Below are 14,348 nucleotides of genomic sequence, written 5' to 3'. Positions count from 1 at the left end.
CCCCCCCAGTAATCCTACCACCGGAGCAAGATGGAAACGCAAAAAAAGAACAGAACTTTCGGTCTCCCCTGTGCATTCAAGCAGCCCTTGGCAGCTGATTTTGACCAGGCCAAAGACACGACGAGCGATAGGTATGTTTACAGCCGCAGCCGCGGATATGAGCCTACTCTCTGTGGTTTAGAAGAATAGGGGGTTTCAGCACCTTGTGAAAGTGCTCAAGCGACGTTAACAACTTTGCCCCCTCGCTCTATACTAGCAAGCTAAAGCCGAAGTTGTCAATGAATTGGTCAACGCACACAAGTGCACATTTTTTGTCTTTGTAAGAAAATATTATAGCATAGGCCTATACAATGTCTGAGCTATGGTTACACGCATAGTGCACTTTATTTTAGTGTTGTTGATGAGTAATCGGCTGTTTTCATTGAAGAAAATCCAAGTTGTTATTCCAGATGGTGATCTCATCAGGTATTATGAATCAGAAACGGAACCGTGACTCCAAAACCGCAATACGTACTGAACTGTGGGTTTGGTGAACTGTTACACCCTTAATAGCAGGGTCTTACCATCAGCTCAAGGGTGAGTTTTTCAATCTGGTTCTTCTGATTGTCTATCAGCTGAAAAAGAGCAGTGGGGCATTGTAAACGTCTGGTAGCAGCCTGGCTCATCTCTCTGAGTGACCCTGTGTGTGTGTTTGTGTTGTGTGTGTTTGCGTGTTGTGGTGTAGACAAGGAGATACATTAGTTATCTGGAACTTTTTAAAAGACTGACATGTCAACAAATGTCAAAGCTTGAGACTAAGCTTGAGAATGTTAAAACCTTCTGCCAGTTGGGAATAACAGTATAGTAGGTAAGATGGTTGGGTTGTTACTGATACACTAGATGAGGCTTTATTACCTTAGCGTTAAGTGTGTGTGTGTCTGCATGCATCCCTGCGTTTGTATGCATTCTGCGTCTCACCTCGGTGGTGGTGGCTTGCTGATCCTGTAACCGTACGTTCTCTATCTCCAGCTCCTTCAGGTCCAGCATGGGGAGCCGGATCCCGTCCTCAAGACACTGCTCCACCTTCTGCTGCAGGCTGGGGGAACCAGGGAGAGACACAACGTTAGGGCACCGTCTGTCATCAACACAACCACAACTTACCAGCTCTGACTGTTTTAACACACTGTTACAACTAGAAGGAGAAGTTGCAGAGGAAGATTGTATTTCCGACACACCTCTGTACAGCAGCCACCAGCTCCTTCTCCCTTTTGCACTGGGTCTCAATCAGGTCCTCTTTCGCCTGCAGCACGGCGCAGCCCTCCTCCAGACTCTTCTCCAGACAAGCCACTGTTTCCTGCAGACCCTGGGCCTTCCCCTGACCCTCCTCCAGCTGATGAACACATACAGGAACAGAAAATTAGGACTATACACACACTATCTGTGACTATCCCAACCACATCTCAGAGAACACCACAGGAACATATGTACACAAAGACCACTAACTAAGACTGACCTGGCCAAAGGAATATCAGTACACACTACACACAAACCACTAAATAAAGTTGACACTGTTTGGTTCTTATTGGCCTCTGGTGGCAAGATGGTGTATTACATGATTACCATTAGACAACAATGAGATTCAATTTGACAATTGACATATTATCTTAAGGTTGACCGGAGGCTGTTAATAGCCACTCTGAACTCCCATCCCACTCTACCACTAATGCAGCCTGAAATGGCTGATCTAATCAGGTCTAATGAGATTACAGAGCTGTAATGAAGAGACGACCCCGCTCCATTACCAGGTGTTAGCTTAGCACTGAGACGCTAACTAGCAGATACGCTAGCAGGGTCTCACTCTCTGGCCACGCTAGAGAGGGCAGAAATAAGGAGCTTTCGGACCAGTGACCACAAATCCAATGGACCACTAACCTTAAACTTTAACCCTCACCAGAACCGTGACTTAACCCTAAAACTAAATCAAGATCATACAGGCTAGCTCGTGTACTTTCTCATAATAATACAAAAAATATATATTCTAACATGGCCATCAAATGACTAAGAAGATTAGCAGAGATACTAGCAGAGACGTCAGTAGAGATGCTAGCAGAACCCCTGTGGTCAGCCAGCCAGACGGGACCCCCTGAGGTGGTCCTGTGGCTGGGGAGACAAACTACCTGCTGGGCCTGGGTCTGGACCTCATCGAGGGAGGGCAGGTCAGCTAGGTACTTCTCCAGGGTCTCTATCCTCTGCTGCTTTTCCTTATTCTGCTCACTCTCCCTCAGACACTTCTTCTTCAGGCTGCTGATGTAGCGGTCGCGCGTCTTCATCTGAAAGGCAGGAGAAATGGTTGATTACATTCATTAGGGTTAGGATTTTGACTGGGGTTGATCCGGGGTGTGGACATGAACTACATTAGAGTTAGGATTAGGGTTGTGGTGAGGCTGGTGTTTGTAGTTGAGGCTAGTGTTAAGATTGATCTGTGTAATGTGCCCGTTGGTCACCTTCTCCTCCAGCTTCTTGATGTCCTCTGTGTATTTCTGGGTGTTCTGTTTGAGGAACTCGTTGAGGTGGATGACCTCCAGCTCTGCAGCGGCCAGTTTACGGCCCAGCTCCCCGTTGTCACAGCACAGAGGACTCAACCTATCTGGGACCTGCAGCTGGGGGTGGAGCTGGGGATGGGGCTGTGCTACAGGACTGTCATATGGAGACTCCTGGGAAAGAAACAAGGAGATACATTAGTTGTCATTCTTTTAAAAAGTTCCAGACATGTCAACAAATGTCAAAGCTTGAGACTAAGCTTGAGAATGTTAAAACCTTCTGCCAGTTGGGAATAACAGTATAGTAGGTAAGATGGTTGGGTTGTTACTGATGCACTAGATGAGGCTTTATTACCTTAGCGTTAAGTAGATAGGGGTCGTCACAGCGCCCCTTCTGGCTCAGGAGGACCTGTTGCGCTCTCAGGTCATTGTCCCTGATCCGGGCATGGAGCTGAAGGATCTGCTGCTTTTGTCTGGAAAACACACATCAGACATAACATGTCAGTGACACATCACCATTGATTACAGAAGCAGGCATACTGATATCCAAGTCATACTAACATGGGAAAACATCTTATGAGGTACACAGTAAAATAAGCAATGGTCACACACAGTGCCAGCTCKCTACATTATCCATATTACACAGACAACAGGCCAATGAATGCCCACTCTGTGTGRATCATGTAGGACGATATATAATAACATCCATCTTAATGCCACTAGAGTTTATAGCATATAGCATACATATCTAGCCCTGGGTACTTCTGAGTCAGCGTTGTGGACAGGTGGTAATACACGGTGCTTTCTACTGGGCCCTGGTTGGCCAGTAAAACATGAAGATTAAGGCTGTGTGACAGAATCTCCACTCAGTATAAATGACTTGTCTAGTATTTCTCTCTAGTGGAGGGTGGGCCAGCTGCCTGCATGCTATCCTGATGAGGCAAGCACAATTTCACTCCCCTAAACCCCCTGCCTTGAAAGAATGTCATATTTATATTCAGCTCCTAATGCTTGTGTGTAACTCTTGCCTTGACATTTTCTGCCTTTCAGCAAAATAAAAGGGGAGTGTTGATTAATGCTACTGGATCAAGATAGGAATACTAAATGCTGTGTACCGACCGATATACTATATTAAATCAATTGTAGTGTATTCAAGGATTAAAAAACCTTCTAAAGTTTGTTATTCCCACTTTAAAATGTCAGATTCATTGTGGCAAAAAATGTATCAACCTCTACAAAATTGTACATTCATTATAATCCACATAATAATTCACATTTCCTGTTGCTGTAGGTATATTTTCCTGCTGTGAGAAATTGGTCGAATTAAGATACTACACATGTACACTGAGCTTACAAAACATTAGGAACACCTGCTCTTTCCATGACATAGACTGACCAGGTGAATCCATGATCCCTTATTGATGTCACCTGTTAAATCCACTTCAATCAGAGTAGATGAAGGGGAGGAGACGGGTTAAAGTAGGATTTTTAAGCCTTGAGACAAATGATACATGGATTGTGTATGTGTGCCATTCAGAGAGTGAACGGGCAAGACAAAAGATTAAGTGCCGTTGAACAGGGTATGGTAGTAGGTGCCAGGTGCACCGGTTTGTGTCAAAAACTGCAAGGCTGCTGGGTTTTTCATGCTGAACAGTTTCCCTTGTGTATCAAGAATGGTGCACCACCCAAAGGACATCCAGCCAACTTAACACAACTGTGGGAAGCATTGTAGTCAACATGGGCCAGCATCCCTGTGGAACGCTTTCGACACCTTGTAGAGTCCATGCCCCGACGAATGTGGCTTTTCTGAGGGCAAAAGGTGGAAGGTGTTCCTAATGTTTGGTATACTCAGTGTATGTAGGTTTGGTTAAGACTGCCACCTGGTGGTGAAATTAGCTTTTTTTCTCATTCATTTGCGTCACATTGAGGGAGATAATCAATAAAAGGGAAAGTGAACTGAATGCATTCAACTGAAATGTGTCTTGCGCATTTAACCCAACCCCTCTGAATCAGGAGGCATACAGCCTACTGTTAACAGCCTACTGTTAACCCAACTCATGGCTAGAAACATAATGGTAAGAAACGGTTAATCCCATATCTAATGCACATAGCATCTCGTCTAATTCACTAGGTACCAACAATTGACCAGTCTCAAGAATGAGCAGGCTGGGCTGGGTTCAAATATGTATATAAACCCTGGATTGCTGATGCTATGTGTTGGCAATTGAGAGGCTTTGAAGCCATCGGTCGGCCAAAATGGACACTACCCAGTAGTAATGAATGGAATTGTCCACTATTTCAATTAAATGTTTCAAGGACAAAATTATATGTATTTAAGTATTTTGTTGTAGCGGGGCCAGTAACATTAGGTTAATTATACTTTAAGGAAAATGTTTTTATATATACAGTACCAGTCAAAAGTTTGGACACGCCTACTTATTTCAGGGTATTTCTTAATGTTTTACTATTTTCTACATTGTAGAATAATAGTGAATACATCAAAACTATGAAATAACACATATGGAATCATGCATTAACCAAAAAAGTGTTAAACAAATAAAACTATATTTTATATTTGAGATTCTTCAAAGTAGCCCCCCTTTGCCTTGTAGCCACCCCTTGCCTTGATGACTGCTTTGCACACTTGGCATTCTGTCAAACAGCTTCACCTGGAATGCTTTTCCAACACTCTTGAAGGAGTTCCCACATATGCTGAGCACTTGTTGAATGAGTAGGTGTGTCCAAACCTTTGACTGGTACTGTATATATATTTTCATTTTTCTGTTTAGCTCACATAATACACTGAACAAAAATATAAATGCAACATGTAAAGTGTTGGTCCCATGTTTCATGAGCTGAAATAGAACATCCCAGACATTTTCCAGACCCACAAAAAGCTTATTTCTCTMAATTTTTTTGCACAAATTTGTTTACATCCCTGTTAGTGAGCATTTCACCTTTGACAAGATAATCCATTAAACAGCATGATCATTACATAGGTGCATCTTGTGTTGGGGACAATAAAAGAACACTAAATGTGCAGTTTTGTCACACAACACAATGCCACAGATGTCTCAAGTTTTGAGGGAGTGTGCAATTGGCATGCTGACTGCAGGAATGTTCCCAAAAGCTTTTGCCCGAGAATTTAATGTTTATTTCTCTACCACAAGCCACCTTCAACATCGTTTTAGAGAATTTGGCAGTACGTCCAACCGGCCTCACAACCACAGACCACATGTATGGCGTCACGTGGGCGAGCGGTTTGCTGATGTCAACGTTGTGAAGATAGTGGCCCATTGTGGTGATGGGGTTATGGTATTGGCAGGCATAAGCTACATACACAATTGCATTTTATCAATGGCAATTGGATTGCACAAAAATATTTTGCCGAAATCCTGAGGCCCATTGTGAGGCCCATTTTTTTTAAGGTATCTGTGACCAACAGATGCATATCTGTATTCTTAATCATATGAAATCCATAGATTAGGGCCTGATGAATATATTTCAATTGACTAATTTCCTTATATGAACTGTAACTCAGTAAAAGCTTTGAAATTGTTGCATGTTGCGTTTATATTTTTGTTCAGAATATCATTTTAAAGTATGCATTAATGTATCTGTAATAGAATAAGTGTGGCAAAAATCAATGTTGACATTAATAATTGCATTTCGATAGCTTCCAAAATATTTTTTACATTGGTGGGGGAGTTCCAAGATGGAGGCACGGTGATTTCAACACAGCGCCCCCTATCAGTCATCTAGTGTATWWWTAAATCAATGGCTGGGTTACACACTGATCCCTGCAATTCAAAGCCGGCCCAACCTTTCATGTTAATGCCAGTCTATGTGGCGGTGCGGCAGGGTAAGTCTCTGTGCTGTGTGTCTGCTGTGTCTCTGCCTGTATTTCCTACAGTAATCTATGGGTGGGTGGTGATAGGTGACCCTGTCCTGTCCACTCCCCTCCCCTGGTACTGCCCAGCCTGTCCTATCAGCGCCAGCCTGCCACTCTGAAAGGGTACACCTCGGACGTGTATGGCCGCCACACTGACATCTGCTCAAGGTCATTGAGAAAATGTGTGTCTGTGCGCCTCGAGGGGGTACTGCCCCATCATATCAGAGACTACAGTGCACTAACCTTCCCCTGGGCAATGACACCCCGAAGGGAAGGGACACTTTCTCTCACAATGCTTTTCCTACTGCGACGAACAGAGTCAGACACAGTGGTGGAATATAATGAGGTGCATAGAGACTCAGTCAGACATGTTTGCTGCTCCAACACAATAAGACTGATTTTGGTGTGGTCCTCCTAGAATTGTTCTGGTGTGTTTTTCTCCAGCCTTAATTAATTCCCCTGCTTTGCCCAATGATTCAGTGCAGCCCTGCTCGTTTAAATGGCCCTCCTCTTCTGTGCTCTGTATTACTGACCTGTCAATCTCCAGCTCTCTCTGTCGCAGCAGGCCCTCTTTGATCTTCACCAGAGTGTTCACAGGAAGGGAGGCTCCGCCCAGCATCTGCACAAGAAACATACAAGACGATCAGCACATTTACAATAACATCTAGTAAACAGGCCAATCCACATCATCATCAACAATATAAAGGTTTAACTAAGAGACACCCAAGCAAGCGACTCAACTAGCCAAAAGCCATTTTGCATTCATGAACTTAATSTAGTCCCTGATCTACTGTAGTCCCTATCCAAACACATGAGCCACAGCTTAATTAAAACGTTCCATCTGTCTTCAAAGCCCACGTACAACTCCACACACTGTGCCTTCACACATTCCTACAGTATATGCTGTATAACCTAGCCCTCCTCTATGCAGGCGTGTGGGAGAGGGTGTTGCGGCCAGGCAGGCAGGCGGGCGTCTCTTGAACATTGCATCAGTGGGTGACTAATCTCTTGTAGCATAACAAGGCTATATAGCACAAGACTACAGTGCATTCAGAAAGTATTCAGACGCCTTGATTCTTTCCACATTTTCTTACGTTACAGCTTTATTCTAAAATGTATTAAATACATTTGTTTTCCTCATCAATCTACACACAATACCCCATAATGACAAAGCGAAAACAGGTTTTTAGAAATGTTTGCAAATGTATTAAAAATAAAAAAATATATAAAATCTTATTTACATAAGTATACAGACCCTTTGCTATGAGACTCGAAATTGAGCTCAGGTGCATCCTGTTTCCATTGATCATCCTTGAGATGTTTCTACAACTTGATTAGACTCCACCTGTGGTAAATTCAATTGATTGGACATGAGTTGGAAAGGCACACACCTGTCAATATAAGGTCCAACAGTTGACAGTGCATGTCAGAGCAAAAAACAAGCAATGAAGTCCAAGGAATTTTCCATAGAGCTCCGAGACAGGATTGTGTCGAGGCAYAGATCTGGGGAAGGGTACCAAAAAAAGGCAGCAGCATTGAAGGTTCCCAAGAACACAGTGGCCTCCATCATTCTTAAATGGAAGAAGTTTGGACTTCTTAGAGCTGGCCACCCAGCCAAACTATGCAATCGGGGGAGAAGGGCCTTGGTCAGGGAGGTGACCAAGAACCCAATGGTCACTCTGACAAAGCTCTAGAGTTCCTCTGTGGAGATGGGAGAACCTTCCAAAAGGACAACCATCTCTGCAGCACTCCACCAATCAGACCTTTATGGTAGAGTGGCCAGACGGAAGCCACTCCTCAGTAAAAGGCAAATGACAGCCCGCTTGGAGTTTGCCATAAGGCACCTAAAGGACTCTCCGACACTGAGAAACAAGATTCTCTGGTCTGACGAAACCAAGATTGAACTTTTTGGTATGAATGCCAAGCATCACGTCTGGAGGAAACCTGCCATCATCGCTACGGTGAAGGATGGTGGTGGCAGCATCAAGCTGTGGGGATGTTTTTCAGTGGCAAGGACTGGGAGACTAGTCAGGACCGAGGGAAAGATGAACGGAGGAAAGTACAGAGAGATCTGCTCCAGAGCGCTCAAGACTTCAGACTGGGGTGAAGGTACACCTTCCAACAGGACAATGACCCTAAGCACGCAGCCAAGACAACGCAGAAGTGGCTTCGGGACAAGTCTCTGAATGTCCCTGGTCGAACATCTCTGCAGCCACGCTCCCCATCCAACCTGACAGAGCTTGAGAGGATCTGCAGAGAAAAATGGGAGAAACTCCCCAAATACAGGTGTGCCCAGCAATCGCTGCCAAAGGTGCTTCAACAAAGAATTGAGTAAAGGGTCTGAATACTTATGTAAATGTGATATTTCAGAATATTATTTTTTATTAATTTGCAAAAATGTCTAAAAACCTATTTTGCCTTTGTCATTATGGGGTATTGTGTGTAGATTGATAAAAAATATATATATTTTAGAATAAGTTGTGGCTGCTTTRCGTGATGTATTGTTGTCTCTACCTTCTTTCCCTTTGTGCTGTTGTCTCTGCCCAACAATGTTTGTACCCTGTTTTGTGCTGCTACCATGTTGTTGTTATGTTGTGTTGCTACCATGCTGTGTTATGTGTTTCTGCCTTGCTATGTTGTTGTCTTGGGTCTCTCTTTATGTAGTGTTGTCTCTCATTTCGTGATGTGTGTTTTGTCCTATATTTGTATTTTATTTATGTTTATTTTTAATCCCAGGACCCCATCCCCGCAGGAGGCCTTTTGCCTTTTGGTAGACCGTCATTGTAAATAAGAATTTGTTCTTAACTGACTTGCCTAGTTAAATAAAGGTTAAAGAAAAAAAAAAATAACAAGACTATATAGCATAACAAGACTATATAGCATAACAAGGTATATGTGCTAGATGGCTGGGCTGAAGCAGGGCCCTGGTGAGGAGCTGTCACAGAGATCACGCTATGCCCATCTAACAGGGTGCTGAAAAGGTCCCATTATAAGGTCAGGTATGTCCTCGCTACCAGCTACTGCAGGAGCACAGGGCAGAGATTTGATTGTGTTTGATTTTATTAGGATCTCTTTTAGTACTCATTTGGACTAATCTTCCAAGAGTCCTAAAACATTAAAATACAATTTATAATATGATCACATTTTCACATATAACACACTGTTACAAACAGACATAATACATTGACATATTGACCAGATAAATATTCTAACAGTCTAAAAAGATAGATTGATTCTTCGGAGACCTGAGTCATGTTCAGTAGGCATGATCGTCTTTTTAAACGGAAAGACAAAAATGAGTTTTCTTACGGAGAAATTCAGTTACTACCGTCTCTGTTTTAAATAGGTTTCTGCAGTTTTCTGCCTGCTGATCATGAACATTTATATTAGAGGCTGGTCTCAGTCTCCATAAAGGGATGAATGGATTGTATCAGCTACATCTAAACTGTAACATACACTGAGTCTACAAAACATTAAGAACACCTGCTCTTTCCATGACACAGACTGATCAGGTAAAAAAGTAGTGATGCACCGATATGACATTTTTGGCCGATCTTCCTTGCCAAAAAAAACCTGATACTGATAACCGATATTTAACATTTTAGCGGCCTTTTAAGCATTCTAGTACAGTTAAATAGTTAACGCAGTGGTCTAAGGCACTGCATCTCAGTGCAGAGTYGTCACTACAGTCCCTGGTTTGAATCCAGGCTGTATCACATCAGGCGGCGCACAATTGGCCCAGCGTTTTTAGCTAATATCGGCCGATTCCGATATGTTCACTGATTGTTCGCGCATCCCTTAAAAAAATATATAATAATTTGCTCTGAAAACTACCATGGGCTGCCAGTTGGGGAAACCTGGTGTAGATGAAGGGAAGGAGACCAGTTAAAGAAGGATTTTTAAGCCTTGAGACAATTGAGACATGGATTGTGTATGTTTGCTATTCAGAGAGTTAATGGGCAAGACAAAATGTGTAAGTGCCTTTGAACAGGGTATTGTAGTAGGTGCCAGGCGCACCGGTTTGAGTGTGTCAAGAACTGCGATGTTTCTGGGTTTTTCACACTCAACAGTTTCCCGTGTGTATCAAGAATGGTGCACCACCCAAAGGACATCCAGCCAACTTGACACATCCCTGCAGAATGCTTTCGACACCTTGTAGAGTCCATTCCCYGACACTATTGAGGCAATTCTGAGGGCAAAAGGGGGTGCAACTCAATATTAGCAAGGTGTTCCTAATGTTTTGTACACTCAGGGTATCGCTCAACAGAAACATTTAAAACCCTGGAAAATCCCGTAGGTATCCTGCTATGGTGGACTGGACGTTGTGTCTACAACACTCGGATCTCGTCCTGACAACTGTGGTGGTCTGGCAGTCATCATCCACCTCAGCGCTGTAGCCCTAGGTGCTATGGCGCTATGTGCACAAAAAATGCACACCAATAACATGGATCCTGGACACATAACCACATTCTCCATTTTACAGCGCCTCTTATCAGATGTGTGTAACCCCCCAGTAATCCTCTCTTTAAAATAGTTCCAGTGACGGTCAGACTTTGAGTTAACCTGCCTGCCGCCAGGTTATAAATACCTCTCTTATTAATGCCCTCCCCAGCAAACCGGGAACATTACCAGGACATTAGATAACATTCTCATTAAAGCGGCAATATTTGGGTGACCCGACATAATTCACGTGGAAATGTGCGTTATAGATCTGTCATTCTCATTGAAAGCAAGTCAAAGAAGTGGTAGATCAGTTATATGTGCGCTATTTCTATGCTTCCCGTTCTTAAGTTTTGTTTGTCTTTTACTTTGGTTTCGTACACCAGCTTCAAACAGCTGAAAATAAAATATTTGGAAAATATATTTCAAAGCGGGTAAGATGGTACAACGATTGTCTACACTATACTTGCTTTTTTGTCACAAACTGAAATTAGGCTAATTATTAAATTTTTTATGTATACAAATTATTWAAAAATACAAGCATTTATTATTAAATCATACAATCACTACATAGTGCACCTTTAAGTTCTAGTTAGGATTCTATCTAGCATTAGTATGACAACATCCCCAAAACATTCAAAGAATGTTTTTGATAACAAAATGTTCTCCTAAAACTCACTAAAATGTTGTGCACAACCACCACAGAACATTCCCCGAATGTTCTTATTAGGTTTCCTGGTAGTGTAATAACACAATGTCCCAGTAATGTTTTTAGAACATAGTGTGGGGAACATATCTCTTGTGATGTCCCCATTCTGTTCCCACAAACTAATGAAACATTCTGGGAACCTTTAAAGTACAGACAAAATGTCTTCTGGGACATTCTTGCAAGATCAGGTGAAAGATTTAAACAAACATTGTATAATCATAAGCATAACTGGACAGTGTTTGTGTTATTAGAACATTTAGGTTAACCTAATGAATGTTGTGGGAACATTCACAGAACCAATTTTGGTTTGCTGGGAATCAGCTGTAGAGCTCTTGTCTCTGTCTCTCTATCCCCCCCATGAGGCTTTTCTGTAGTGACAACAAACAAGAGGTGGGGAGTTTCCACAACACTGAACAGCTGTGTGAAGAAGCCAGGACAGGCCAGGGTAAGTCAGGCTAGGATAAGACAGGCCAGGCCGGGGTAAGACAGGCCAGTGGGGCCCACAGGGACTGGCCTGAACTCTGGGTCCCACTGCTGGCTTTGGCCCTCTCATCACAACACAGACACACAGCCGGCCTGGKACAAGGCTAAAAACATACGTCAATGCTCGTTAGCTCTGACAATATGGGCAAGCATTAGTGTTTACGTCTTTTGCTGCAAAGGAAACAGAGGAAAGCCCCAACTCCCTTTTGTTTTAGGCTGGTCTAAATCGAGCGTAAATACCAAGCATGGCAAGCTGAGGAGATGTCCCTGTGTGGACGAAACTATGTGTGTCTCTGGGAGCAGGAACAACCCTCAGGAGCGGAAGTCACTGTCCAAACAGACCAAGGTCTAAATTTGGACTGGTGGTTTCTGTCCTGTCCTGCCTCTCTGTGACATTGCTGTGAAAGAATGAGGGCACAAGGGAATGAACTGGGGATCCATCCAGCATAAGGAAATTCCCTATTCAGTAGATTCTCCATCACCCTTAGGAGGTCACACTAGTCACTAAGGCACCAATACTGATAAAAGAGTCCACTATCTAACTCTTAACAGCCCTCTTTACTTCATTGACATGTCCCTCTTTGATAATCTCAGTTAACAGGAAGAAACCCACTGGAGTGTGGCTCTAATGCCGCTGAAACAACATTGATGGATGATGGTCGATTTTGTACATGGAACTAAAAACTAAATGGCATTGTATGCWGGATACCACTTTCTCTGGGAATCAATGAAAGAGATCAGCCTCTTCACTTGAGAGAGAAAGAGAGGGAGAGACACACAGAAAGTGAGAGAGTACGTTAAGAGAGACGGGATGAGTGGAGGGGTGAGCTTGTGTGTCACCATTCAGTCGGAGGCTCTTGGGTCGGGCCTGGGGGGGATTTACTTTAAGATTAGGGATGAATGCCTGGTCTAAGGCATAGCTGTCATTCCCTACCAGCTGATAGCACCCAACACTTGTGGTCCCGTGTGGCTCAGTTGGTAGAGCATGGCGCTTGCAACGCCAGGGTTGTGGGTTCATTCCCCACGGGGGACCAGGATGAATATGTATGAACTTTCCAATTTGTAAGTCGCTCTGGATAAGAGCGTCTGCTAAATGACTTAAATGTGAATGTAACACAACACACCCACCGCCGTTTGGCTGAGTGTGTCACCGCGGGCCTGCTAACCTCACACCACACCCACGTTTTTATACTGCAATGGCTAATTTCATGCACCAAACGCAGAGACCTAAGCCTTACCCCAGCAGCCACCCCTAGACCCAGTATCAGGTTACCTCTCATTGTCACTGGTCCTAGAGCAAGACCATACTGTATATATCTGTCTATCTGGCAACAGGCTTCCATCTAAAGACCATTGTTGTTCTCTTTCTCCATACAGTCGTTTCAACCAATTGCAGTACCAACAGTAACAGCTGCTACCAGCTCAAGTCATTACACTGGGCTGCTGCCTGCTGAAAGCTGGAAATGCCAAACGTCAAGTTTCATTTAGGGAGCTGGGTTTATTAATCTGCACCATACAGGGAGATAGAAACACACACACACACAACGAGCCTAAAGAACCAGGAACCAAATAATCTTGTACAACATGTCCCACATACACTGAGTGTTAGGGCTGACCCCATTTAGTCGACTGGTCGATTGTTTGGTTGATAGGCTGTTGGTCGACCGAGATTTCTTTAGTCGAGCAGTCGCATTTATATATATATATTACTTAGGCCTATATATATACAGTGGGGAGAACAAGTATTTGATACAYTGCCGATTTTGCAGGTTTTCCTACTTACAAAGCATGTAGAGGTCTGTAATGTTTATCATAGGTACACTTCAACTGTGAGAGACGGAATCTAAAAAAAAAATCTAAAAAATCCAGAAAATCACATTGTATGATTTTTAAGTAATTAATTTGCATTACAGAACTTTGCAGAACTTAATATTTGGTATAGAAACCTTTGTTTGCAATTACAGAGATCATACGTTTCCTGTAGTTCTTGACCAGGTTTGCACACACTGCAGCAGGGATTTTGGCCCACTCCTCCATACAGACCTTCTCCAGATCCTTCAGGTTTCGGTGCTGTCGCTGGGCAATACGGACTTTCAGCTCCCTCCAAAGACATTCTATTGGGTTCAGGTCTGGAGACTGGCTAGGCCACTCCAGGACCTTGAGATGCTTCTTACGGAGCCACTCCTTAGTTGCCCTGVCTGTGTGTTTCGGGTCGTTGTCATGCTGGAAGACCCAGCCACGACCCATCTTCAATGCTCTTACTGAGGGAAGGAGGTTGTTGGCCAAGATCTCGCGATACATGGCT

At 43.4% G+C, this 14,348-nt stretch overlaps 1 protein-coding gene across 2 annotated transcripts in view; it reads right to left on the bottom strand.

Moving 5' to 3' along the window:
* The window catches only part of LOC111954269 (centrosomal protein of 85 kDa-like), an 82,034-nt gene that overhangs the window by 7,632 nt on the left and 60,054 nt on the right, over positions 1 to 14,348 (bottom strand). For both annotated transcript variants that reach the window (XM_023973859.1, XM_023973858.2), the window contains exons 4-10: positions 6,945 to 7,030; positions 2,875 to 2,992; positions 2,484 to 2,693; positions 2,157 to 2,309; positions 1,215 to 1,369; positions 958 to 1,075; positions 564 to 614 (exon numbers count right to left, since the gene is read on the bottom strand). In XM_023973859.1, the coding sequence (XP_023829627.1) occupies positions 564 to 614; positions 958 to 1,075; positions 1,215 to 1,369; positions 2,157 to 2,309; positions 2,484 to 2,693; positions 2,875 to 2,992; positions 6,945 to 7,030 (891 nt within the window). The remainder of the gene's footprint in view (positions 1 to 563; positions 615 to 957; positions 1,076 to 1,214; positions 1,370 to 2,156; positions 2,310 to 2,483; positions 2,694 to 2,874; positions 2,993 to 6,944; positions 7,031 to 14,348) is intronic.

This window comes from Salvelinus sp. IW2-2015, linkage group LG28 (genome assembly GCF_002910315.2).
Source record: "Salvelinus sp. IW2-2015 linkage group LG28, ASM291031v2, whole genome shotgun sequence".
In the NCBI taxonomy this organism is placed as follows: domain Eukaryota; kingdom Metazoa; phylum Chordata; class Actinopteri; order Salmoniformes; family Salmonidae; genus Salvelinus; species Salvelinus sp. IW2-2015.
The sequence above is the reverse complement of the archived record's forward strand: the minus strand, read 5'-3'. Positions and strand labels throughout refer to the sequence as shown.